Source organism: Podarcis tiliguerta, assembly GCF_965153285.1.
Source record: "Podarcis tiliguerta genome assembly, chromosome: 3".
In the NCBI taxonomy this organism is placed as follows: domain Eukaryota; kingdom Metazoa; phylum Chordata; class Lepidosauria; order Squamata; family Lacertidae; genus Podarcis; species Podarcis tiliguerta.
Window position 1 is genome coordinate 19,058,479 of NC_139536.1, and position 26,480 is coordinate 19,084,958.

The window sequence follows — 26,480 nt, forward strand, 5'->3', positions numbered from 1 at the left end:
TCTCCTGCTCCCTAGAATGCAGCTCTTTATACTAAAGGTAAAGGTAAAGGACCCCTGGACGGTTAAGTCCAGTCAAAGGCGACTATGGGGTTGCGGCACTCATCTCGCTTTCAGGCCAAGGGAGCTGGCGTTTGTCCACAGACAGCTTTCTGGGTCATGTGGCCAGTAGGCCTAAACCGCTTCTGGAGCAACAGAACACCGTGATGGAAACCAGAGCGCACGGAAACGCTGTTTACCTTCCCGCCGCAGTGGTATCTATTTATCTACTTGCACTGGCGTGCTTTTGAACTGCTAGGTTGGCAGGAGCTGGGACAGGGCAACAGGAGCTCACCCTGTCACGTGGATTCGGACTGCTGACATTCTGATAAGCAAGCCCAAGAGGCTCAGTGTGTTAGACCAGTGTTCCCCAACCTTGGGCCTCCAGCTGTTTTTGGACTACAATTCCCATCATCCTTGACCACTGGTCTTGCTAGCGACGGATGATGGGAGTTGTAGTCCAAAAACAGCTGAAGGCCCAAGGTTGGGGAACACTGGTTTAGACCACAGCGCCATCTGAGCATCAGACAATGTTCCCAAAATTTCTCATATTCATGAGAGTGGAGATGTGGGTGATTGGGAAGAACCACTCATGTAGCTCTCCCTTATGGAGGGCAAAAGTAGAAATGACGAAACTGTTGGGAAAGTGTCTTTTCACTCATTCGCCCCATTCACACATAGAACCATAGAGTTGGAAGGGACCCCAAGTGTCCAACCCCTTGCAATGCAGGAATCTCAACTAAAACATTCGCGACAGATGGCCCCCCAATCTCTGCTTTAAAACCTCCAAGGCAAAGAGTCCACGACCTCCCGAGGGAGATTGTTTCATGGTCAAACAGCTCTTACTGCCAGAAAGTTCTTCCTGATGTTTAGTTGGAATCTCCTTTTGTGCAACCATTGGTTTGAATCCTACCCTCCGGAGCAGGAGGAAACAAGCTTGCTCCCTTTCCCATGTGACAGCCCTTCAGATATTTGAAGATGGCCATCATATCACCTCTCAGTCTCCTCTTTTCCAGGCTAAAGAAACCTGGAAGCTGATGGCCGTGTTGTCTGACCATTGGCCATGGTGGTTGGGGCTGATGGGAGTTGCAATCCAACATCTGGTGGACACCAACAGTGGAAGGCTGGCCTGGACCAACTGCCTACAAGGAGGTATGGCGCTGGAGGAGCAGCTTTTCTCAGTCCAAAGTATGAGAAGCTAGACCTGTGGAAATTTCCTCCTTCCTAATGATTAAGGCTACAGAGGTCCTGTCTTGTCTTGCATAGGTAGAAACACAAAAGAGCTCTCTCCCTATTACACAAGACAAACTCAAGGGGGTGTGTGTGTAATTTAGCTCCATAGGTTGACTTTTGTTTTTCCCAGCTCATTCAGTAGTTTGTTGATTACCACAAGAGTCTTCTGCTATAGGAGTGTACCTCACGTGCTTTTCTGTAATTCATTTCACATGTTTTTCATCTATTACTGTGAGTATTGCTATTTTTTTCAATAGCACCTTCTACCTGTTATATTGTTTATGGGTCCCGTTGATTTTGCGGGGAGTTTTCCTACTGAATAGGATGGTCCTATGTAAATACCTCCTGAAACATATTCTCAATAAATATAGCTAAAAGTCACTTTGATGGGTTTCCTCAACCCTAACCGTGCATTAAAAGTAATGTTTACTCTCAAGTTTGAACACAGGTTTCTTTGAGGGCAACGGGTGAAGCTGAAACTGATTTTCAGCTTAATTAGAGTTTTCTGGAAGCTTCTCGTAGCCTTTTCAGACCCTCTTTAAACCTATACGTTAGACAGGATGTGACATAAACAAACCTGCTCTTTTCACCTTGCTTCCTGAAATAAGCCTGACTTTATAATGCCACACAAGAAACTGTTCATGTCAAGTTATGGCCCCGCCAAGGGAACAAGGGCAACTTTGTGGAGCTTTAGCCTGTGGCAACATGCAGCAAAATCGTTCGCTGAGAAAACGTGGAGCCTGGTTGTTTTCCTTTCCTTCCTTGATTATAAAGGCAGCCTGCCAGGAGCTTGAATGGAAACCTGAATCTGGTCTATCAAAAAGACCAGGTATGAAGCGTGATGCTCTTAGGGGAAGGCGTGGAATGGATTAATTGGGCAACTCCTGGCTGCACTAAACTCATCTCTCTCCCAATAAATGTCACCAACCCAGGTGACCAAAGCAGTCAGTGCTGTGACCAGGCCTGAAGCTGGACTGGAATACAGTGAAGCTAAGTATTTTAATCAATTGATTTAGATTTTTATCCTGCTCTTTATCCAGTGATCTCAGGGTAGTTCACAATATATTCTTTTTTTTAAATGAAGGCTAAGTATCGAATGCTACACTGTCGTGCTGCAGTCTGACACACAGTTTCACTTTTGTAAACACAAAAGGGAAGGAGACCTCAAAGGTGCAAAGAATACCATTTCTTCCCCAAAGAGTTTAGAGTATTAAAACTCAGAACAGTCTTACACAGTATCTCAAATTAAACTTGTTCTGAGACAGTATGGGGAATAGTTCCGGCTTCTCCTCAAAAGTACAGAGTCTGACTCAAGCCCTCAGACTTTTAACACTCAAAATGCATCAGGCAACTACTTGTCTTTCATGCCCCTTTGAGATTTTCTCCCCTTGTATTCCTGCATCCGATGATTCCCTTTCTTCCCGGCCTTACACATTGCCACAAATACTCCAGGGTCACAAGTCAAGTGTGGATGACAGACCTGCATCCTTAACAACTCAGGTACACACGCATGCATGCCCATCTGCCGTGTCTTTTTTATTCCAGAGCATCTCACAAAATGGAATCAGGAAGAAATATCCTTGCTACCAGGATATGAATGGATGCTTGGAAGAAAAATAATCACAGCCTCCAAGGAGAGAAAATAGAAAGAACGGTGGGGACAAACGCTTTAAAAAAAATAAAAATGGGTAGAAAATAAAAATGATAGGGGATGAATCATCTATAGGTGCCCAGAACACTGATGCAACTACCGTCCTTACAGCAAAATATCACATTTGGTGCAGGGAGGAGAAAACTCATAGGCTCTGTAACGGTTCCCTATCACTGGAATATTTCCTTCTGGGTAGCGTCAGTGACTGAGAGCCAAATTTTGATCTGCCACCAGAGCTTGAGATTATTAATCACCCAGTTCACTTGATTAATGTTTGCAGCTCCGCTGGTGCCCTTTGATGTCTCTTCTGGCCCTACCATTTGAAATTAACAATTATCCCCTTTGTCAGGCCGCGTACGAAGGAAGGAGTTATAGTTTCTTACAGCTGCTATCTTATGACTCATATGTATCTCGGCAGCAAAACCATGTCACAGATAAATGCGACATCATGTTCTGGGAGCCGCGGAAATCAGATAATGTATATAGGAGAATGCTGGAGGAGTAAAGATGGTATTAGTTCAGGACCAATGTCACCTCATATCTGTACACACACAGAGAGAGACAAATAAAGGAGGCTGACTGGAATCTTCAGGCACATGGCAAAAGCAGAGTTGAAGTGTGCTCAAATGATAAGCCACAGAATATTTATAGTATATCTGCATAAATTATGCAGGGAGAAGAAATACTAACTAGTAAACAATCCTTGCAGAGTAGCAATAGAGAATTCTCCTGCCTCTCTCCCCTCCTATCTTTTAGTAATAAAGAATTCTTAATAGTCAGCCAGGTATAAAGGTAAAGGGACCCCTGACCATTAGGTCCAGTCGTGGCCGACTCTGGGGTTGCGGCACTCATCTCGCTTTATTGGCCGAGGGAGCTGGAGTACAGCTTCCGGGTCATGTGGCCAGCATGACTAAGCTGCTTCTGGCGAACCAGAGCAGCGCACAGAAACACCGTTTACCTTCCCGCCAGAGTGGTACCTATTTATCTACTTGCACTTTGACATGCTTTCGAACTGCTAGGCTGGCAGGAGCAGGGACCGAGCAACGGGAGCTCACACCGTCATGGGGATTCGAACCGCCGACCTTCTGATCGGCAAATCCTAGGCTCTGTGGTTTAACCCACAGCGCCACCCGTGTTCAGTAATAAAGCATTCTTAATAGTCAGCCAGGTATAGTTATGTATAATTCTCCCATTGACCATATGATGTCACTTTAAGCAGTAATGGTTTCCCCTAAAGAATCCCGGGAACTGCCGTTTGTTGAGGTTGCTGAGAGTTGTTAGGAGACTCCTACTGCTCTCACAGAGCTACAATTCCCAGAGTTCCCTGGGAAGAGGGGACTGATAGTTAATGTCAGTGTTTTCCAAACTTGGGTCTCCAGTTGTTTTTGTTTTTTGGACTACAACTCCCATTATCCTTAGCTAGCAAGACCTGTGGTCAGGGATGATGGGGATTGTAGTCCAAAAGCAGCTGGAGACCCAAGTCTGGGAAACATTTCACTATGTGAATTGTAGCTCTGGAAGGGGTATAAGGGCATCCTAAGAACTCGCAGCATTCTTAACAAACTACAACTCCCAGGATTCTTTGGGTGAAGCAACAATTGTTAATGTGGTATGACAATGCTTTTTCAGTGCATAGTGAAGATGTGACCCAGTTGGCTTGATATGCTCTCTCCCCTTTCCCACTAGAAAAGTATATATTTTTAACCAAAAACCAAAAACCCAAGATATACCTTTGCCAAGCACAAAGAGGAAGATCAGCTTAACAAGTTCACGTCTACCTTTTAAAATACACAATGTGCTGCGTTCAGATCACGTGAATGACTCAAAGTCACCTCATGGTTACTATTTTTGGACTTTTCTTATTATGACAAGGGCATCATCTATGCACTAATATCTATTTGAAAGCCAAATCTTCACTCTCCATGCTCAAGAGAGAGTTAGCAGCAGATTCTGCAAAGTGCTCGCTTCGGCAGCACATATACTAAAAAAAAGCAGCAGATTCTGCAAAATCTCAAAGTCTGCAGGTATTTGGGGGCGGGGTGGGAAGTGAACCCGCAGGGTGTGTGAGCAAACCAGCCCATGATAATTTAATAGCATGTAATGTTGGGTTAAAGCCTCAGCGCCTAGGGCTTGCCGATCGAAAGGTCGGCAGTTCAAATCCCCGCGGCGGGGTGTGCTCCCGCTGTTCGGTCCCAGCGCCTGCCAACCTAGCAGTTCGAAAGCACCCCTGGGTGCAAGTAGATAAATAGGGACCGCTTACTAGCGGGAAGGTAAACGGCGTTTCCGTGTGCGGCGATGTCACTCTGGCCACGTGACCCGGAAGTGTCTTCAGACAGCGCTGGCCCTTGGCCTCTTTGAGTGAGATGGGCGCACAACCCTAGAGTCTGTCAAGACTGGCCCGTACGGGCAGGGTTACCTTTACCTTTACCTTAATGTTGGCCGAGTGGGTGAAAGACTATATTGATTTCTTCACCATGACTGGAAGGTTCTGGAGATCCAAGGCTATACCTGAAGGAGCATCTCCACCCCCATTGTTCAGTCCTGACACTGAGGTCTAGCTCCAAGGGTCTTCTGGTGGTTCCCTCACTGCGAGAAGTCAGGTTACAGGGAACCAGGCAGAGGGCCTTCTTGCAGCGGTGGAGAAAGCCGCTTGAGTGCCTGGGGTGGCACACCGGAGGTGAGGGGATCCGCCCATAGGGGTGGGGTGCACCGTGGGGCCTCCGGAGTCTGCCTGCCTCCTTCCACTCAGCTGCCCTACAGCTGGAGGGGAGGTATTGGGCAGACAGTTTGGGCAGCGCGGAGCCTGTGCATGCCCAAGCCACCATGTCTCTCCCAGGAGAGATGTGTGGCTTGGGCACACTACAGCCTCTGCTGTGAATGCCGCCTGGCATTTTGTCACCCCCATCAGTGGTGACACCCGGGGCAGCCCCATCCACCACACCCCTCTTCCTCCGCCCCTGCCTTCTCGGCAGCGGAACACCCTCCCATCAGTTGTCAAAGAAATAAACAACTAGTCATACCTCGGGTTACAGACGCTTCAGGTTATGTTTTTTTTCGGGTTATGGACCCGCCAAAACCCGGAAGTACCGGAACGGGTTACTTCTGGGTTTCGGCGGTTGCGCATGCGCAGAAGCGCCAAATTGCAATTCGTGCGCGTGCAGACACGCCGCTGCGGGTTGTGAACGCTGCAGGTTGCAAACGTGCATCCCACACGGATCACGTTCACAACCCGAGTGTCCACTGTATCTCACTTTTAGAAGACATCTGAAGTTTTTAGGGAAGTTTTTAGTGTCTGGTGTTTTATTGTATTTTTAACATTCTGTTGAGAGCTGCCCAGAGTGGCTGGGGAAACCCAGCCAGATGGTCAGGGTATAAATAAATTATTATTATTATTATTATTATTATTATTATTATTATTAGGCTATGGGAGCTAGCAGTAAATGGGAAGTTCTCCAACAGCAAAAAGGGTGTTGTTGTTTTAATATACCACTGATTTGAGTCAAACGAAAAGCATGGGTGCTAATTCTTTCAATAATACTTCATTCCCACTGAAGATGGGAAATGACCATCCAGCCGCTGCTTAAAAACCTCTGAGGAAGGAGAGTTCACAGCCTCCTGAGGGAGACCGTTCCACTGTTAAACAGCTCTTAGAGAGTTCTTCCTGATGTTTGTTCGGAATCTCCTTTCTTGTAACTTGATCCCATTGGCTCAAGTCTTGCCCTCCAGAGCAAGAGAAAAAAAGTTTGCTCCAAATAATAATAATAATAATAATAAAAACTACAAGGCAGTCGGGACATATTCCAACCAATCAGAACCCACTTCTGTTGTTCAAATATCTGCTCAGTGCAGCCTTTGATCTGTCAGTCATGCTCTGTCTACCTTGCTTCATAGGGTTAGGAGCACAGAAAGCTGGTCTATGCAGCTTGGCTGTCTACACTGAATGGCAGTGACTCCCAAGGGTGTCAACCAGGATTTATTCCGGCCCCTACCTGGCGATGTTGGGAAATGAACCTGTGACCTTCTGCACACAGGCCTGATGTTCCACCACTGAGCTGTGGCCCTTCCGCTCGAAGGGTTTGCCACTGAGAGGGTGCAATGAAATACGATTGCATCATCTCCCTCGAGAGGATTAGGAAAGAGATCTAAAACAGACGAACAGAGAAAAGAAGCAAGCTTCCCTGAAGAATGGGTGGTGGCGGGGAGTTTAGCACCAAGCCTTTCCCAGATACTAAATGGCTCTGCAGCTCTTTGTTGCCTTTGAGCATACAGGCGTCCAATGCGCAGCTGCCTTGTTGCAAAAGGGAATTTTGTTCTGACTGTCTCCAGAGCCCCTGCAGCAGATCTGCAAGGTGTCTGAGGTCACCGCCTGCAGCTCTAAATCTGAGCCAAGAAGGGAGATGGAATTAGGCTGGCCTGCGCTCCTCCGCACAACAGCTTCTGCTGATGTGACACCCTTGCCACCCTCGTCGTTATTCTATTTCCTATGTGCCATTAGTCACGTAGGGAGAGCACTCGGCCGATAATAGTGACTTGGAGCAGGCCACGCCAAAAGGCATTTCAAGCCCTTGTTTGTCAGCCATATTTTCCGCATTCCCAAGTAAGGGAAAGAGCAGACATGGCTGAAACCCTCTTGTTTGTGTTGGAGAAGGTAACCCTTTCTTTCAGAATTTAATTAATCAATGCAGCAATTGCCAGAGAGCTAAAAATGAAATCTTAGCAAGTCTACAGAGCTCTTCGCTGGCCTTATGGCATACCTAAGATGGATTCCCAACAGATGCAAAGAGATATTTCTCCCTCTTTCGGTTGCACAGAGGGAGCTACCTTGCATTGAGTGTAACTGTTGATCTGTCTACCCCTAGCGTGGAGAAAGATAGCTCCTTTAACCAAATGTGGCCCTAGAAGACTCTTATCTGGCCCCAAGGATTCTTCCCACCTGACATAATACATTCCAATTGCTACAATAGGCACAAAAATATTAAGTGGTCCTCCAAGAAATTTCCATGTGGGCAGGGTGGGAGAGTGGAGCTCAGGAGTCACTGCTATAAACAATCACTCAGAGCCTCATCATCAGTGCCGGATTTACGTATAAGCTAAGCAAGGTATAGCTTAGGGCCCCACTCTCTTGGCCCCCCCCCAAAAAAAAATTTAAAGGGGAAAAACCCTGGATGTACATTTTGAAAATATAAGATAAAAAACAAATAAAATAAAACCTACATACAAGCAACAGCGTTTTTCAGTTCAACAATTACTTTGATAAAATGCATATTTTGTTACGTGCAAATGGCTTTAGATACCTATTAGGTCCATAAACTAGCATATAGCATATATTCAACACAAAAAACAGCAACAATTTGTTGTTGACAGCTAGACAATATAAAGGGCCCCATTACCTTCAGTAGCTTAGGAGGGCCTCATCAAACCTAAATCCGGCCCTGCTCATCACATACTACATTTTCATAGTACACCTCTAAAATCATGAGGTGTTCGTTTGGAATTAAATATATTTCTCATATGATACAGTTGCATCTGCTAGGAAGCAGGAATTGGAAGGGGAAAACATGTGATTGCTTAAGATGTAACTTTTGCAAGCAGCCCTCAAGATGCTTCTACTCCTCTCTTCATCTCCCCGTAACAAGGGGCATAATAATATTGGTCTATCCCTGCTTGTAAGGATTATTTTAGATAATGTATATGAAGTCCTCTGATCACCCACGCACAAACAAATGCTAAGTGCTGCTACTGAATGCCAGAACAAAGCACTGCAGCAGCAAGAAGATTTGCTAGAAATCAGCTTGCAAAATTCAGTGGCATATATTCAAGCTGTAACATGAAGGCGACTGATAAGGATGAAGACTCCAGACACTGAAGCTATTCTCCTTGTTGGAAATATCTCTTCATTAGTCGGAAACTTTGTTTTGTTGCTATAGCTACTTTCATTGCAAGTGGCCTTGACTAAGGCGAGAGGTATTTGTTATTTATATATATATATAATTGTATGCAGTCTCAGCTGCAAAGAGCTGCACTTCAAGAACGGAGAGCTGTGCCTTCGGAGATGATTCATATGTACCTTACGTTTCCCATAAAAAGGGGGCGCAGAAGATGGGGTAAGCTTTTCATGCTGAATGCACTGCACCTCTCGACATTCCAAAAATATAAACAGGGAAACATTGTGTACTTATAGCATGGGTTGGAAAGCTTTTGCAGTCTGAAGGCCATATTGCATTGTAGACAGAGGCCGCACGGTGGACAGAGCCAGAGGAAAAGTTGGTGGAGTAACAAGTGTTGACTCTTACTTTTGTACAGTAGACTACATTCCAGCCATGCAAGTCATAGGTTTCCATACATTCACATTTCTACATCCTCCCCCAGGGATGTGAAGCTATGCTGGGGAGAGTCCCAGAGGGAGAGAACTGAAGGACCATATTTCCCTTCCAAACCTTTTATTTATAACAACATCATTTTTGCATCAACGCTACCTGTTCCAAATAGGTTCGGCACAACATAGTGCCTTAGCATTCATGCAGGTATGTTTGTGTTTTTATCTGCATATGCACCCGTTCACAATCATGATGCTTCTGCACAGAGGCTGAATCTCTGAGACAGAAAGCTGGAGCAAAGAATGTCAACTCTAGAAGAAGAAGAAGAAGAAGAAGAAGAAGAAGAGCTTGGATTTGATATCCCGCTTGATCACTACCCGAAGGAGTCTCAAAGCGGCTAACATTCTCCTTTCTCTTCCTCCCCCACAGCAAACACTCTGTGAGGTGAGTGGGGCTGAGAGACTTCAGAGAAGTGTGACTGGCCCAAGGTCACCCAGCAGCTGCATGTGGAGGAGCAGGGAAGCGAACCCGGTTCCCCAGATTACAAGTCCACCACTCTTAACCACTACACCACGCTGGCTCTTTCACCCAGGTGTGCAAACTCTCCAGGCGATTACTTCATTCATAGCACAATCCTATTCAAGCTGGCCTTACGGTGCTTTGTATAGTGGTTTCAAGTGTTGCATTATTTATTTATTTTTTTAAAAAATCTTATATTTTAGATAATGGAACAATACTGACCAACATTTTGTGATGCAAAACCAGGATGTGTGTCCCGGGCGAGTCGCGTGACCCACGTTTTGCTCTCACCCAGAAAAAAAAACAAAAACGATTTTGGGGGGCGCAAGAACACGCAAGGCCATGACACCCAAAATAGCTGCTGAGATGTGATGCAAAACAGGGATGTCCTACTTTTTCTGGGGCACTTGGAAGGTAGGTATTATATTATGATGTAACTATTCTAGTAGGGATGCGGGTGGCGCTGTGGCCTCTTGGGCTTGCCAATCAGAAGGTTGGCGGTTCAGATCCCCATGACGTGGTGAGCTCCTGTTGCTCTGTCCCAGCTCCTGCCAACCTAGCAGTTCGAAAGCACGTCAAAGTGCAAGTAGATAAATAGGTACCACTCCGGTGGGAAGGTAAATGGCGTTTCCGTGCGCTCTGATTTCCGTCACAGTGTTCTGTTGCGCCAGAAGCGGTTTAGTCATACTGGCCACATGACCCAGAAAGCTGTCTGACAGAAAGCTGTCCTCGGCCTGAAAGTGAGATGACCGCCATAACCCCATAGTCGCCTTTAACTGGACACAACCGTCCAGGGGTCCTTTACCTTCTTTTTAATTATTCTAGCATTACATTACTAGAAAAGGTCATAGCTTGGTGGTAGAGCATCTGCATTGCATGCAGAAGGTCCCTGGTTCCAACCCCAATGGCATCCCCTGGTAGGGCTGGGAATGTCCCCAGTCTGAAACCCTAGAAAGCTGCTGCCAGTCAGTGCGGACAGTATTGACCTAGATGAACCCTTGGGCTGTCTCAATATAAGGCTGTTTTGTATGTCTCTATGGTTCCCGCTTTTGAATTATGGTGCTGGAGGAGACTCTTGAGAGTCCCATGGACTGCAAGAAGATCAAACCTATCCATTCTTAAGGAAATCAGCCCTGAGTGCTCACTGGAAGGACAGATCCTGAAGCTGAGGCTCCAATACTTTGGCCACCTCATGAGAAGAGAAGACTCCCTGGAAAAGACCCTGATGTTAGGAAAGATGGAGGGCACAAGGAGAAGGGGACAACAGAGGACGAGATGGTTGGATAGTGTTCTCGAAGCTACAAACATGAGTCTGACCAAACTGCGGAAGGCAGTGGAAGACAGGAGTGCCTGGCATGCTCTGGTCCGTAGGGTCACGAAGAGTCGGGCACGAATAAACGACTAAACAACAACAACAACATGGTTCCCACTGCTCTGTGTTTTTGCTGTCTTGTGCAAAATGCCCTGCGAATTGTTTGAATATGTCAAATGAGGCTTCCTCCCTACTCAGTGTGTTCAGGATTGCAGTTTAAGTGCGTTCATGTGTCAAGCGGGTCGTGCATTTTAAGACAAAGCCTCCCAAACAGATGCGATGCTAAAAGTAAAACAAATCGTCAGAATGCAGGAAAAAGCAAATCACTGGTCCCCAGTAGCAACATCATTTAAAATACTGTCATTTGCCAAACTTATATCAGGGTAAATGAGAGCAGATCCTTTATATTCTTCCAAAAACCTAGGTGGGATAAATGACCGTATGCCCTTTCATACATCCACTTATTTATGTATTCTCTCCAATGTCTCGATGCTCCAAAGGAAGAACCATCAAGTGGAAAAAGCTTTGTAAACCATAATAAAGTAATGCAGGTGTTAACAGCTGACTCGGGACAAAGTGTTTCAGCTGGGATGCTGCCAGGGACTAGCGAGTTCTTTAATTCACCGCTGTAATGAAGCTATCGACCTCAGTGCCATATATCCAAACCTTACAACGGCAAAAGCCCATCAGAGGTTGAAAGGCTATTTTTTATGTTCACGTAGCTTTGGCTACTTTCGAACGTTTTCAAAAGTTCTGCCGAGCGATTAATGGGATTTATTGTTCTTTGGATAACATCCTTGCAAGAGCTGGCGTGGTGTAATGGGGAGAGAGGTTGTTCAGATTGTTGCTGAGCCATGCAGCTCACTCCCAGGATATGATTCGGAGGTACATGCATGCCTGGATGTTGGTTAGAGTGTGTGGCTGAGAACACCAAAGTTGCAGGTTTGATCCCCGTATGGGACAACTGCATATTCCTGCATTGCAGGGGGGCTGGACAAGATGAACTTCAGAGTCCCATCTCTACAATTCTATGATCCTATCTAGGATTCTATGACGTCACTGCCGCTGCAAGCTAGGCAGGTCTGAATCTGGTCAGTGCCTTGATGGGTGGCTACATGGCGGGTGGGGAAGAAAGCTGGAATACAAATGGAAGGGTGGGGGGAAATATTGAACCAGCCACTGTCTCTTGATTTAAACTTGCCACACAGAAGAAGAAGAAGAAGAGTTTGGATTTGATATCCCGCCTTTCACTCCCCTTCAGGAGTCTCAAAGCTGCTAACAATCTCCTTTTCCCTTCCTCCCCCACAACAAACACCCTGTGAGGTGAGTGGGGCTGAGAGACTTCAGAGAAGTGTGACTGGCCCAAGGTCACCCAGCAGCTGCATGTGGAGGAGCGGAGACGCGAACCCGGTTCCCCAGATTACGAGACTACCGCTCTTAACCACTACACCACACTGGCTCTCTCAGTGTTGTAACAAGGATTTAAGACCATAGGAAACAAATTGTGTCAAAATTAAACGGAGTGCAAAGAGATAGTGGGATTCTGGGAAAATATCTATAACGAACTGAAAAAGATGTTTAGATTTTCATTTGGGGGGAAAAACCCCAGAATCCTTTCTCCTAGGTATCATTTCAGAGGAAAGAAAAAGAACGGCCAGACCAATATTTATGTATGCAACTACGGCAGCAAGGTTATCGATTGCCAAAAATTGGAAAAGCAACAGCGTCCCAACTAAAACAGACTGGTTATCTAAAATGATGGAATACTTCCATATTGCCCAACTAACAGGGAAGATAAGAGGAGACATGGTACAAAAAGTGAATAAGGAATGGGCTATCTTTAAGGACTACATCAAAATTTATGTGGAAAAAGTAGAATTTCTGACAGCTATTGAGTGAGTGTAGCGACGCGGGTGGCGCTGTGGGTAAAAGCCTCAGTGTCTAGGGCTTGCCGATTGAAAGGTCAGCGGTTCGTATCCCCGCGGCGGGGTGCGCTCCCATTGTTCGGTCCCAGCGCCTGCCAACCTAGCAGTTCGAAAGCACTCTCGGGTGCAAGTAGATAAATAGGGACCGCTTACTAGCGGGAAGGTAAACGGCGTCTCCGTGTGCGGCTCTGGCTCGCCAGAGCAGTGATGTCACACTGGCCACGTGACCCGGAAGTGTCTCCGGACAGCGCTGGCCCTCGGCCTCTTTGAGTGAGATGGGCGCACAACCCTAGAGTCTGTCAAGACTGGCCTGTATGGGCAGGGGTACCTTTACCTTTACCTATTGAGTGAATCCAGAAAACGATTAGAGTGAAAGGAGAGTAAAGTCAAGATAGAAGAAGAGATTAAAGAAATAATGAAATGCGTTTAAGCTAGTTGGGAAAATAAGGTAGCGTAACAAGAACGGCTGGAAGTCAAGTCACTTGGTGGGTGTCCATATGGGGTAGGTGTGTAGGTATGTTAATATGTACAGTATAATTAGGTATTATATAGAATAATGTAGGTATGTTTTATGTTATGAAAATAAGGTAGTGTGTTGTGTACGTGTATTGTGTAAATGCATATGTATGTGCTTTATATGTTAATAAAATTTAAATTTTTTAAAAAAGAAATAATTAAACGTTAGTGGGTTTTTTTGTGAAGAACAGGCAAATAATTATGTTGATTTGAGGGTAAGATTTAGGAGAACCAATTATGATTGATATCTAAGAACAAGTATCCAAGCAAGTGGTAGGTCCTCTGCACGGAGAAGGCGGAGAAACGTGATTGGGTGACAGAGAGAAGGTGGAACTTCTCGACACCTGCTTTGCCCCTGACTTCTCCCAAAAGAAAAGCAGTGTCCAGCCAGGTGATAACAGAATAAACGATGCAAGGAGAGAGCTGCAGCCTAAGATAGGAAAACAGGTGGTATCTAGCTACTATAAAAGAATTCAAATCTCCAGAGTTGGAAGGGACCCCGAGGGCCATCTAGTCCAACCCCCTGCAATGCAGGAATCTGAAGTATCCATGGCAGATGGCCATCCAACCTCTGCTCAAAAACCTCCAAGGAAGGAGAGCCCACCACCTTCTGAGGGAGTCTGTTCCACTGTTGAACAGCTTTCACTGGTGGTGAACAATCTATGCTCACAAGAGTCTCTCTCAATAGCCACTTATTGTAACGGCCTTCCGAGACATTTTGAAAGCAGAGTATGCAATTTTAGCTGTTGTGTTTTGGGGTGTGCGGAGTCAAGACTAGCAATTTCTGGCACAAGGGGGTTAATTCTGACAGGGTATTGAGGAGATGAATGCACCTGGTTTCGCCAGGTCCACTTCTGAGGTCAAGGTGTCTTCAACTTCTGCTAGCTATTGCATGCATTTAGAAGTTGCCTTTCCATTAAGCCATGTAAGCTGACGGTGCGGCTTATCATATCTTTCCTGCTGCTTCTATCTAACCAATATTTACTGATTTTGAAAAACTATTCTGCTTACTCCGGCTGCTGTTCTTATCCATTTTACTTGTGTGTTTTTGTACTGGTTTGACTGGATTACTTTTATTGTAGGCTGCTACGGATGATATCCACAGGCACCATATACATTTCATTAACAAATCAAACAAGTTATCTCAATTAATTGTCAGCATTCACTGGTGTGCACCTGAAACACGTGTGTGAATTTATGCTCGCCAGCATTCACATACGAACACTGACGTTCAATGAATCTCCCCTGCAAAGCATAATTGTTTGGGACATTTATTTATATTACTAATTCAGCCACGGAAACACATATATCTAAGGGTTTGTTTTGTTTTTTCAAGGCAAGACTCCATGAGCCACATTATTAAGAAATTAAATCTTTAAAGTGTATGGATATGTGGTTAGGTAGGAGGAGGAAAATGTGCTATTCTGTAATATTTGAGAAGCAGCAGGTGCTTGTGTAATTAAAGGAAGGGTTGTAATGCACACTCGCATGGGAGATAGGCTCAGGTTGCCCAAGGCATAAGTGGTGCAGAGTCCAGTTCACTGACATCACCCTCTATAAAGGGGCAAGGGGAGCCAATGGCCAGTAGGATTCTCCTTTGGAAATTAACCTGGGGCTATAAAGCAACACCCATCTAAATCTTGTCTTCCGTGTCAACCTGACTAAGCCAAGACTGGTTATCAGGGTCTATCTATCTATCTATCTATCTGTCGGTGCATAAGTCTCCTCCCTCCTAGTTTTCATACAGTAACAGGGTCTTGTGAAATGCGCAGTGTGATCATAAGCTACCATGTTACTGAAATAACTAGAAAATTATCCTCCTGTTGAAAAGGTTACCCAGCTCTCCACAAGCAGCTGCTAATGTCTCTACTCTGTTCATCGTGCTGGATAAATCTTACTATTACTACTATTACTACTGTAACTATTATTACTATTTATACCCCACCCATCTGGTTGGGTTTCCCCAGCCACTCTGGGCGCCTACCAACAGAATATTAAAAACACGACAAAACATCGAACCGTTAAAACTTCCCTAAATAGGGCTACCTTTAGATGTCTTCTAAAAGTCAGATAGTTGTTTATATCTTTGACATCTGATGGGAGGGCGTTCCACAGGGCGGGCGCCACTACCAAGAAGGCCCTCTGCCTGGTTCCCTGGAATCTCACTTCTTGCAGTGAGGGAACCGCCAGAAGGCCCTCGGCGCTGGACCTCAGTGTCTGGGCTGAACGATGGGGGTGGAGACGCTCCTTCAGGTATAATGGGCCGAGGCCGTTTAGGGCTTAAAGGTCAGCACCAGCACTTCAAATTGTGTTCAGAAATGTACTAAGAGCCAATGTAGGTCTTTCAAGACCAGTGTTATATGGTCCCGGCAGCCGCTCTGTAAAAGCCAGAAGAGCTTTCGTTCTTGCTCAATACGCACTTAAACCCAATTGTCCAAAATAGGTTATCAGCAGTCAAAACTGCACTGCACATGCCTCAAGATGACATGTGTTTATATGCCTACGCGCTAGATGCCAAAATGTGTCAGCTCATCACTCTGATATTTAACTTCTAAGGGATCCTGGGAAAGGAGTTAAATGCAGAAGAACTTTAAACACTGTAATAAGGAATTCCCCAAAAGGTAAAATGAAGATGGTGCTTTGACAGGGATCTACCAACTCACCTAGTCAAGATGGCTTAAATTTTACCTTGGGGGTCAGTGGCAGGGTGCGTCTGAATAACAGCTCGTGAAGACCAAGAGCAGGAGAGGGTTATTGCACCCATGCCCCACTTGTGGGCTTACCAGGGGCATCTGCTTACCACTATGGGCAACACAATTTGCTCTTTGGTCTGATTGAGCAAGACTCTGCTTAGGGACAGGAACCATAAACTCGGGGCTGTCCTTGGTAAATATTTGGAGGATATACCAATGCTATGACTATCAGTATACCAATCTATCTCTTTCCGGACACAAATACACTCTGAAGGCTTCACTGCGGGTGCACGTAACATTGCTGACCTTAAAACACAGTAGGCACACTGAGTCCAGATTGTGAAGAGTGATGGGTCACAGACCTTCTTTGGAAATGCAACTCAGATTCACCATTACCACGAAATGTTCCATTTATGAATGAGAAATTCTCTTGTTCAACATCTGTACCCATCCATGCCACTGCCACTCAGGTGTAGGCAGTGCAGGATTTATGTATAAGCTAAGCAAGCTATAGCTTAGGGCCCCACTCTCTTGGGGGGCCCCAAAAAAATTAAAGGAAAAAACCACAGGATGTACATTTCCAAAATATAAGATAAAAAACAATTACTTTGATAAAATACATATTTTGTTATGTGCAAATGGCTTTAGATATCTGTTAGGTCCATAAATTACCATATAGCATATATTCAACACAAAAAACAGTGACAATTTGTTGCTGACAAAGGACAGCTGGACATATAAAGGGCCCCATTACCTTCAGTAGCTGAGGGCCTCATCAAACCTAAATCCGGACCTGGGTGTAGGCCCCATGATCCCCCCTCTCCCAAGTCGCAAACTGTGTTTTCGGTTGCAGTTCTCCTTAAATTGGCAGCTGAGACACAACCCAGGCCAAGTGAAGGAAAACTTTGAAACCTATTTCCCGACCTGTTTAAATACTGCTCCACAATCACCACATCAAACCTGCTTATCTTGTTGTGATAAATCATTCTGTGCCAATTTTGAGCTATTGTTTCCCTTCACGGCAGCCTGAGCAATAGGAGATTTAAATCTGGTTTGTAGCAAAGGCAAGGCTCAGTTTCAGGAAGTACGCATTTTTGTTTCGTAGCCAGAGACCTTGCAGCCTCTCTCCCCTGAATTTTCCTGTGCTGGTTTCTGGACCGCTGACTTTTCATTATTATGCACTATGCACATTTTAATTGGCTGCACTTTTGCAAAGCATTCACCCTTGATTTCTTCACACGGGCTCCTCAATCTCCCCGGCGTGACCACCGCTTTCAGGGGCTGAGCAAACATGCGATAAGAGGCGCTTTAACAACCCGTGTTCTCCTTCTTGGAGAGCACGTCTTGCGGTGGGGTCTAACAGGACACCCCCTCTTGGTTGCTGGGCGGGATTGTTTAAATGTCCAGGATTGTGATCGGCTATTCTGGGTTGTTGGGCAAATTATGATGTTGCCAATTTGTGGGATGGCTTGAGGGTTTTTATATACTTAGCACGCAGCATTTAACGTTTCCTTTTGCTGCGTGCATCGGATCACCTGCCCACCCTCCCTAAGTTAGGGCTTGTGTGTCTGACCTTGCTATGCCTGTCATGGGGTCGTCTGCTTTTAGGGCAGGGGCCTGGTAGGAATTTTGTCCATTTGGCTGATTGGCTGGTGCCATTTGGTTTTTGCCTACTGCATAGCAAATTGTCCTTGTCTTAAAAAGCAGAGACTTCACCTTGTCAACAAAGGTCCATATAGTTAAAGCTATGGTTTTCCCAGTAGTGATGTATGGAAGTGAAAGCTGGACTATAAAGAAGGCTGATTGCCGAAGAATTGATGTTTTTGAATTCTGGTGCTGGAGGAGACCCTTGAGAGTCCCATGGACTGAAAGAAGATCAAAACCTCTCCATTCTTAAGGAAATCAGCCCTGAGTGCTCACTGGAAGGACAGATCCTGAAGCTGAGACTCCAATACTTTGGCCACCTCATGAGAAGAGAAGACTCCCTGGAAAAGACCCTGATGTTGGGAAAGATGGAGGGCACAAGGAGAAGGGGACGACAGAGGATGAGATGGTTGGACAGTGTTCTTGAAGCTACCAGCATGAGTTTGACCATACTATGGGAGACAGTGGAAGACAAGAGTGCCCGGTGTGCTCTGGTCCATGGGGTCATGAAGAGTCGGACACGACTAAACAACAACAAATAGCAAATTGTCACAACTTGTAAGGTTGCAGTTAGACATTGGTTAAAACTGGTTGGTGGAGGGGTAAGGACTGGCTGTGCCTGCCCTTCCAATGCTGCTGCAGCAGGGGGATTCCATTAAAGGAATCCAGGGGCTCGCCATGCTTTTGTCCAAATCCCTAGTAAGGGGCATGGGCCACGCAAGCCTCTGGGAGCATGCGGGGAGAGGTGAGGTTCTGGCGCCCAGCTCCATCCTCTCCCCAAATGTTTTCCCTTACTGACTTTAGCAGGGTCGTGGAAGTCAGTTCTGTCCCTGGGTGGAGACAGATAGTCGTAACCAATGCCTAAGCAACCACTCACATTATGTATTTTAATAAAGTTGTGGCCAAAATTATGCCAAAAACCTTAAACAAAAATTCTGTGTGAATTGTGATTTATTTAGGGGGTGGCTTGGGGACCTCGACATGCAAATAGCTTTGAGAGGCGAAGTTCAGAACAGAGAATCACTATGGAAGAGGAGTGCTTGACCTTCTCATCACCCACACTTCCTCTGTTTTATTACCTGCTACCCTTGTATTCTGCATTGAACTGCCCTGTGCTCCACCGCACTGCACTTCTGTGCTTTCATTGCAAGCTCCCAGGAAAGAGTTTACTCTCCAAGGCACCATGTCAATGTTTTAGATATGCAGTAAACAGATATGCACCAAACACGTATGAACAGATATGTGGAGCCCAAGGAGTTGCCTAATACAGAATCAGCTCAGAAAAGCAGAGCACCTGGAAATTTAGCAGTTAGCTCTCTCCAAAATCTAACACAAAGGCTCTTCCTAGCTCTGCTATTTGAGGTCCTTTTACTGGAGTTGCTGAAGACAGAGTCTTGGATCCTGCAAGAAAAGTCCTGCTGGCTCAGACTGAAGCTTAGCATTCTGTTCCCACAGGGGCCAACCAGATACCTATGGGAAGTCTCAAAGGAGGACTAAGGGCAACGGCACCCTCCCCACTCATGTCCCCCAGCAACGGGCATCCAGAAAAATACTGCTGTAGAGCATGAAACTCTTAATCTCAAGGTCACGGGTTTGAGTCCCACGTTGGGCAAAAGATTCCAGGGGGTTGGATTAGATCAGGGATAGTCAACCTTTTTATACCTACCGCCCACTAATGCATCTTTCTTGATGGTAAAATTTCCTTACTGCCCACCAGTGCTCAATGGAAGGAGGATTCAGCTTGTGCCGTAGAACCCCCTACCGCCCACCTAGAATCCTGAAACACCCACTAGTGGGCTGTAGGGATCAGGTTGACAACCCCTGGTCTAGACGGTACTCCAGTTCAAGTGTTCTAGTGAATGAGAGAGAGAAATGTCTCTGTATCAACTCTAAGCACACAGTGCACAAGCATGTACACTTCTGTAATCTCTGCCCTTTCTCGACTTTCTTTTTCCAAAAGTCCCAAATGCTCCAGCCTTTCCCCGCCATACAAACAAAATATGCCCTACACCCAAACTTGTATCTTTGCCCAGATGTCCAAACTTATATATATTCTTAGTGCCAACAAAAGATGCATTCCCCTAGATGTACAAGTACTTTTGACCAGGGTTTCCCAAACTTGTGTCTCCAGCTGGTTTTGGACTACAAAGCCCATCATCCCTGACTTCTGGTCCTGCTAGCTAGGGATGATGGGAGTTGTAGTCCAACAACAGCTGGAGACCAATTTTGGGAAATCCCTGCTTTAGACTCCTTAATACTGTAAGACATTGCATACGTTCTCTTAGCATTGCTTACTTAAAACAGTCTGGATATTCTGCCAGGGCCATGTTGATGACATCCAGCGCATGTTGGTGGTGCTTTTGAGCTGAAAAAAGGAGGGCCAGCAAATGAAGGGAATTCATATCATCCTTGCACAGTTTCAGAGCTTCCTGGAGCTGTTCTATCGCATCACAAATCTGGAAAATAAAAAAAGGATTTCTCTCATTTAATCCTGCTTTCAGTTCATTTGTTTTGGTCCTTGAGCATAACAAAAGCAGAACACACAGACAAAAGACGCACTAGAGGCAATATTAATGAAACTCATCAGCATGAAATAAAACCAAGTCAATTGCAAGGCTAGAGTATAAAAGACATCTTACAGATGCATGTTACAAAAGAGCATGCCAACAATCCAGCTCATAATTAAATAATTCTCAGCCATCCATGTCCAGGCTATAATCTAGAATGCATGAAGGATAGAAAGGCAGCTGCTACCTTGGCCAAATTTAAAAGTGCTGGTAATGGCTTTTAAGCTCAAAATCAGAGCTAGGAAGCTGTATCTCTCCAGATGTTGCTGGACTCCAGCTCCCATCATTATTGACTGTTGGTGTTGGCTGGGGCTGGTGGGAGTTAAGAGCTCAACATCTGGGAGCCACACATCTGCCAGTCAATTGATGACTTTTAACCATATGAACCTGTTCAGCCAAAGAATACCTCTATCTCTCTCCCCACCCTCTCCTTTCTCCTAACTGCAAGATGTCTATGACAAAAGTGTCTCTCCCCAAATGTAAACGAACTGTGGAAAAAAAACCATGAATTGGAAATGGAGACTAAAGATGTACCTTCCCCTGTCTATCTGTTTGCTTTGTAACACAAAAAAACTTAATAAAAACTAATTAAAACAAACAAGAACAACACACCATATGAATTTGTTCAGGCCATAAGATTGGCTTTGAAGGTTTATAAATCTATCACCTGTCAGATACATGGGCACTGATGATGACAGCGCCTTTTTGGTAGTGGCCTCATGTTTTTGGAACTGCATCCCAAGGGATCCATCAGTACAGGATTTTAAGCAGGTGCTGAAACCCCTTCTCTTTCAGGCCACATTTCATTGAGACGGTGGATCGAATTATGAACAGCTGCCTTTAAATTGCTTCCATGAATTTCATACTGCCATTTTCCAAAAGGGTTTAAACTGCTGACTGGATCATAATGTGCCTTTTGAAGTTTTTCCTGTATGCGTGTGCTTTCTATACAAGTCACACAGTGTGAGGGCTTTGCCCTAGAGGAGGCAGCCAGAATGTCTTTAGAATTAAGTTTCCAGAGAGTGGAAGCCTTGACATCGGTAATGAATACAAAAGCCACTTTCAAGTCTATGTGGCCTGACATTTTATCTTTATGCCTCCTTACAGAAATTCTCCAAGGAAATCTTCCCCATTTGTTATTGATAGCAGATCTTGAGTCACCTTTAAGATGATCCTCTGGAAAGGGCACAAGGGTCTTTATGAGCTCAAAAGAGCATCTCAGCAGTAGAGCTATTTAGGTTTGAAAAACTTGTGGCTACAGATTGGACATTAATGGGTTCTGTTTCATTTTCCTACACAGAAGAGCTCTTCACATAGGAAAAGGTTAATGAGCAAAATGGCCCTTTAAAGTGAAAGAACAGAAATACCAAATGCAGCAAGGCACTTGTAGGCTGCACTGTCCAGGATTTTTCCTGCCCTCAAGAGGGCTATAGACTCTCTTAGAACTAAGGCCAATGGGGAAGCTGCATAGCTCAGTGGTAGAGCATCTGATTTGCATGCAGAAGGTCCCAGGTTCAAGCCCCAGCTTCTCCAGCATCCTGGCACATTAGACAGCGGCTGCCAGTACAGTGGACACTCGGGTTGCGAACGTGATCCGTGCGGGAAGCATGTTCACAACCCGCAGCATCCGCAACCCGCAGCTCCGCGTCTGCACACGCGCAGGTTGCGATTCGGTGATTCTGCGCATGCGCAAAGCGCGATTTAGCGATCTGTCGGAAAGTTGCTGCTCCAAAGATCTCAGAAGCCCACTGTGGTAATTTGCCTTGGGGCTTTGAGTGTGGCTGCTCCTGTTCTGTGGAACTGTTCCTGTTGAGATAACACAGGCACACACTATCTGCGCTTCCTGGAAACAACTGATTTTTATTTTTTTAAATTCTGACAGGCTTTACCAACTGGATAAACGAGTCTTTGCGACGAGGGTCTATTTTGTACTGTTTTAGTTTCGTTTTAAATCAGTAGTTTCCAAACTTTTGGGGGGCCACTGCTGCCCCCTTGGTTCCATAAACTTATCCCCAATGCCACTTACCCTATAAAAAGCATTTTTCAGATAGCGGTTTCCATGACCCACTAAGGAAGAATGGCATTCGAGGCAGTAATAATTATATTGCACATTTATTCAAAAGTCAATTAGAACCATGTAGTTGAATTAACTGCACAAAATGGATGAACTTGATCAAGGGATACCATCTTTTTATTGACACCCCCAGAAACCCCTGCCACCCCCTCACCTCTTGATGCCCCCCAAGATAATCCCACTGCCCCCTAAGGGGTAGTACCACCCATTGTTGGAACCTCTGTTTTAAATGTATCCAGCTGGTTGTTATTGTTTTACTAACTGTGGGTTGGTGGGGGGGTTTTGGGTTTGTTTTTTTTTGCTGTTTTATTGTAATTAATGAATTGATGATAATAACAGTAAAGAAGACAAAGAATATCAGCATCCCCCACACTGGCCTCATTTCACTTTTAATTGAGCACCAGCGGACAAACAAACACACGAGGAATCAAAAGAGCTTCACGTCAACAGACCCCAGCTTTCCGTTGGATTACTGGAAGTGCTAAAGAGAAGCATCTGAAAATAGACAAAGGGAGGTTTTTTGAGGTGCATTTCCAAAACAATAAAAATTAATCCGGTTGCTAGAGAAATGGACTCTGGGCTGCCAGACTGGGTTTCAACACAAGATTGCTTCTAAAGGCACAGGTGAACGGCTAGTAATGCAGCTTGTACCACCCTCATTTTCATCCCCCTATGTTATGTACTGAAGTTCTCACCCTGGGCCAGCAGGGGGATACTCTAGATAGTTTTCACTCAGGTCCACATATGCTAATAAGGGATTGAAAGTGACATTCAGTGATTGGATAGTTACATAAAATGGTTACTGTTGCGTTCTAGTGGAGCTCTATATAAGCAGGCTGGCTGAACCCTTCAGTCCAGTTCTGTCCTGGCCTGTGCATAAACAAGAGCTGTTTGAAGAATCGCTGTGTCGTCTGATATGTTCACCCACAACTTAACACCCTACATCATGGGTAGGCAAACTAAGGCCCGGGGGCCGGATCCTGCCCAATCGCCTTCTAAATCCGGCCCGTGGACAGTCCGGGAATCAGCGTGTTTTTACATGAGTAGAATGTGTCCTTTTATTTAAAATGCATCTCTGGGTTATTTGTGGGGCATAGGAATTTGTTCATTCCTCCCCCCCAAAAAAATATAGTCCGGCCCTCGACAAGGTCTGAGCGACAGTGGATTGGCCCCCTGCTGAAAAAGTTTGCTGACCCCTGCCCTACACTATGGAGACGCAATAGTGGGAAGTGCTGTTCCTGATGGATTTCTCCCATTTATGCAGCCATTAAAGGGATAAATGTAATGCCAGGAAAAGGGTGGCAGATCAAATCCCCACTAAACTCTCAGCCTCAGTTCCTTCTCTGTGAAATGGGGCTGGCACTGCCTTGCTGTGCAGGGCCTGGCGAAGGCTGCCAGGTTTGCAAAAGAGGCTGGATGCACTCGCCATGCAAATAACCAAGAGCTGCATGCAGAGTGCAATTTTGCAAGAACAGTCGCCTGACCAATATCCTTGGGAGCTTTAAGCCGCCGCATAAGCTGCGTGGGCGTAGAGGTGCTCCTGTTAATATTTATTGCTGCTTGTGCAAACTCCCTGAGATAAAAACCTTCGGCTCATTGCTTCAATATTTCAAGGCCTTTAGAAAAGCTGGCAAAGGAAACGTAGCAGTTTCTTTTGGCAGGGCACCTATCGGCCCCAGATATTGCCAAGTTTGTGGGGGCGGGGGGAGGCAGGGATGAGATGATGGAGCTCAGCAAGGCTAGCGGTGGGCAGTGGCGTAGCGTGGGGTTGCAGGGGGGGCCGGCCGCACCGGGCGCAACATCTGGGGGATAGGGTTAGGGGGTGCAAATCCACGGGTTAGGGGGCGCAAATTACTTGCCTTGCCCCGGGTGCTGACAACCCATGCTACGCCACTGGCGGTGGGGGAGCAGAAGCAGATCTATGAAAGGGAGCAACAAGAAGCAAAGTCCTTTTGCCACTAAACCAGGGAGTAATCCAGAACCAGAAGTTCTTCTAGAGGTGAGAACTGTTCGAGGAGTTTCGTTTGCTGCACTCCCCCACCCTTCCTTGCCTAGAACCTGGTGGGGGAATCGCTGCCTGATAACTCTTGGAACCCACAGCAGACCAGAGTCCCAACACCTCCATTTCTAGAAGGCTTAATGCATGGGTAGGCAAACTAAGGCCCAGGGGCCGGATCCGGCCCAATTGCCTTCTAAGTCCGGCCCGTGGAATCAGTGTGTTTTTACATGAGTAGAATGTGTCCTTTTATTTAAAATGCATCTCTGGGTTATTTGTGGGGCCTGCCTGGTGTTTTTACATGAGTAGAATGTGTGCTTTTATTTAAAATGCATCTCTGGGTTATTTGTGGGGCATAGGAATTCGTTCATTTCTTCAAAATATAGTCGGCCCCCCACAAGGTCTGAGGGACAGTGGACCAGCCCCCTGCTGAAAATGTTTGCTGACCCCTGGCTTAATGTGTGATAAACTTGCCACTCTTAGCAAGGCTCAGTGAATTGCTGGCTGTGGACTCACACAGCTTGCCCAGGAAATCAAAGTTGGCCTGATGAATCCAGGTGACCAACCACAACACTTTGGCATGTTGGAACTTAGAATTGTAGAGTTGGAAGTGACCACGAGGATCATCTAGTCCACCCCCTGCAATGCACGACTCTTTCGCCCAATGTGGGGCTCACAACCCTGACATTAAGAATCTCATGCTCCAAGGACTGAGCTATCCCTCTTTGGTGGTGGTTGTTCTGAACGTCTCTAGAGAGGCCTGGAAAACCTAACCACAGAAACATCATGCGACAAAAATGTCACCTTTCCCCCCAAATCCAGGTGGTGAATGCAGCCAGAGCACTGCCAGCTACTGGGTTAGGAAGTAAATAAGGCACAATTTGTGGGGTGCATATGGAGACAGATATATATATTATTATTATTTATTAAATTTGTATTGAGTTACTATGATAGGGGGCTTGTTCACATATGTTGCTTAGTCTCTCTTTACCCGAAGTTTGATCACTCTAGACCAGCCTATACATGATATAAAATGTGTCTTTGCATTTATATGTGTATATTGGATTTTTTAAAAAAAATATAGCAGCTGTTTTATGTTTTGTGGGCCAGTCTGGATCAGGACCATGGGATGGAGGGAGATGGGTTTAACCCTGTCTCCCTAGTGTTGCTTGCCCAAAAAAAGGTGTCCCCCATAAAAGCAGTTAATTACCCTAGGTGGGAAGCTGCTACTGATGATTTTCATTAGGGTGTGTGTGTCTGTCTGTGTGTGTGTGTGTGTGTGTGTGTGTGTGTGTAAGGTTAACACATACATCATGGTCCTAATCTAGATTGGGGAACCTGTGACCGCTATTTAAAAGCAGAGGGAGGAATTCAACATCACACTCTTTTGATCATTAAATCAGCGCAAGGACTTTAGCTTTCCAGACTCAGAAGTTTTCCTTCTACTCCCCCAATGTGCTGTTCCTGGGGTTTGCCTGGTCACCCCACCAAAAAAAAGAAGATTGTGGGTGCATGGAGGAGAAGGAGAAGGGATGAAAGCCAGGCTTCTGCTGAAGGGACTCGTTCGCATTTGTCAGGGGTTCAGGAGCAGAGGCACAGGAGAGTGAGGAAATAGAGAGCGAGGGGGAGGAGTCCGAAGGAAATGTCAGCGATGACAACGGTCCGAGGTCTCTGAGTCTTTCCAGTGAATCGGAAGATTCACAGAAAGAGGCCCCCATGGTCAGGGCAAGGGGGGTGCCGAGGGGGACACCCCAGAAAGAAGGGGCCAGGGGGGACTCAGAGAGCAGCAGTTGGAAATCCAGACCAGCGTCCACACCAGAGTGCAGTAGAGGGGAGGAGTCCCAGGCATCGGGATCAGGCAGCGCGCTGCCAGCGGGAGGACATGAGGCAGGAGTGGCCACGCCTCCATCGGAGAGCGAGGAAACGGTCGAGAGGAAGGTGGAAGGCTGCGCGCGCGCGCCAAGTTCAAATGTACAGGAGGGTGCAGCAGTTGGCAG

At 45.9% G+C, this 26,480-nt stretch overlaps 1 protein-coding gene and 2 long non-coding RNA genes across 3 annotated transcripts in view; 1 reads left to right on the forward strand and 2 right to left on the reverse strand.

Moving 5' to 3' along the window:
• Positions 1–26,480, reverse strand: part of TTC7A (tetratricopeptide repeat domain 7A) — a gene marked incomplete at its 5' end in the record, with an annotated part of 174,212 nt that overhangs the window by 67,247 nt on the left and 80,485 nt on the right. Inside the window, one exon of the mRNA XM_083433024.1 lies at positions 20,142–20,302. Within this exon, the coding sequence (XP_083289150.1) occupies positions 20,142–20,302 (161 nt within the window). The remainder of the gene's footprint in view (positions 1–20,141; positions 20,303–26,480) is intronic.
• Positions 8,920–26,025, forward strand: LOC310674254. The gene is made up of 3 exons (XR_014509483.1): positions 8,920–9,024; positions 9,960–10,170; positions 25,887–26,025. It is a non-coding gene; the product is annotated as an uncharacterized lncRNA (long non-coding RNA).
• On the reverse strand, positions 10,824–15,397 carry LOC310674229. Its single transcript, XR_014509454.1, has 3 exons — positions 13,334–15,397; positions 12,524–12,956; positions 10,824–12,264 (listed from the first exon to the last, which is right to left on the reverse strand). It is a non-coding gene; the product is annotated as an uncharacterized lncRNA (long non-coding RNA).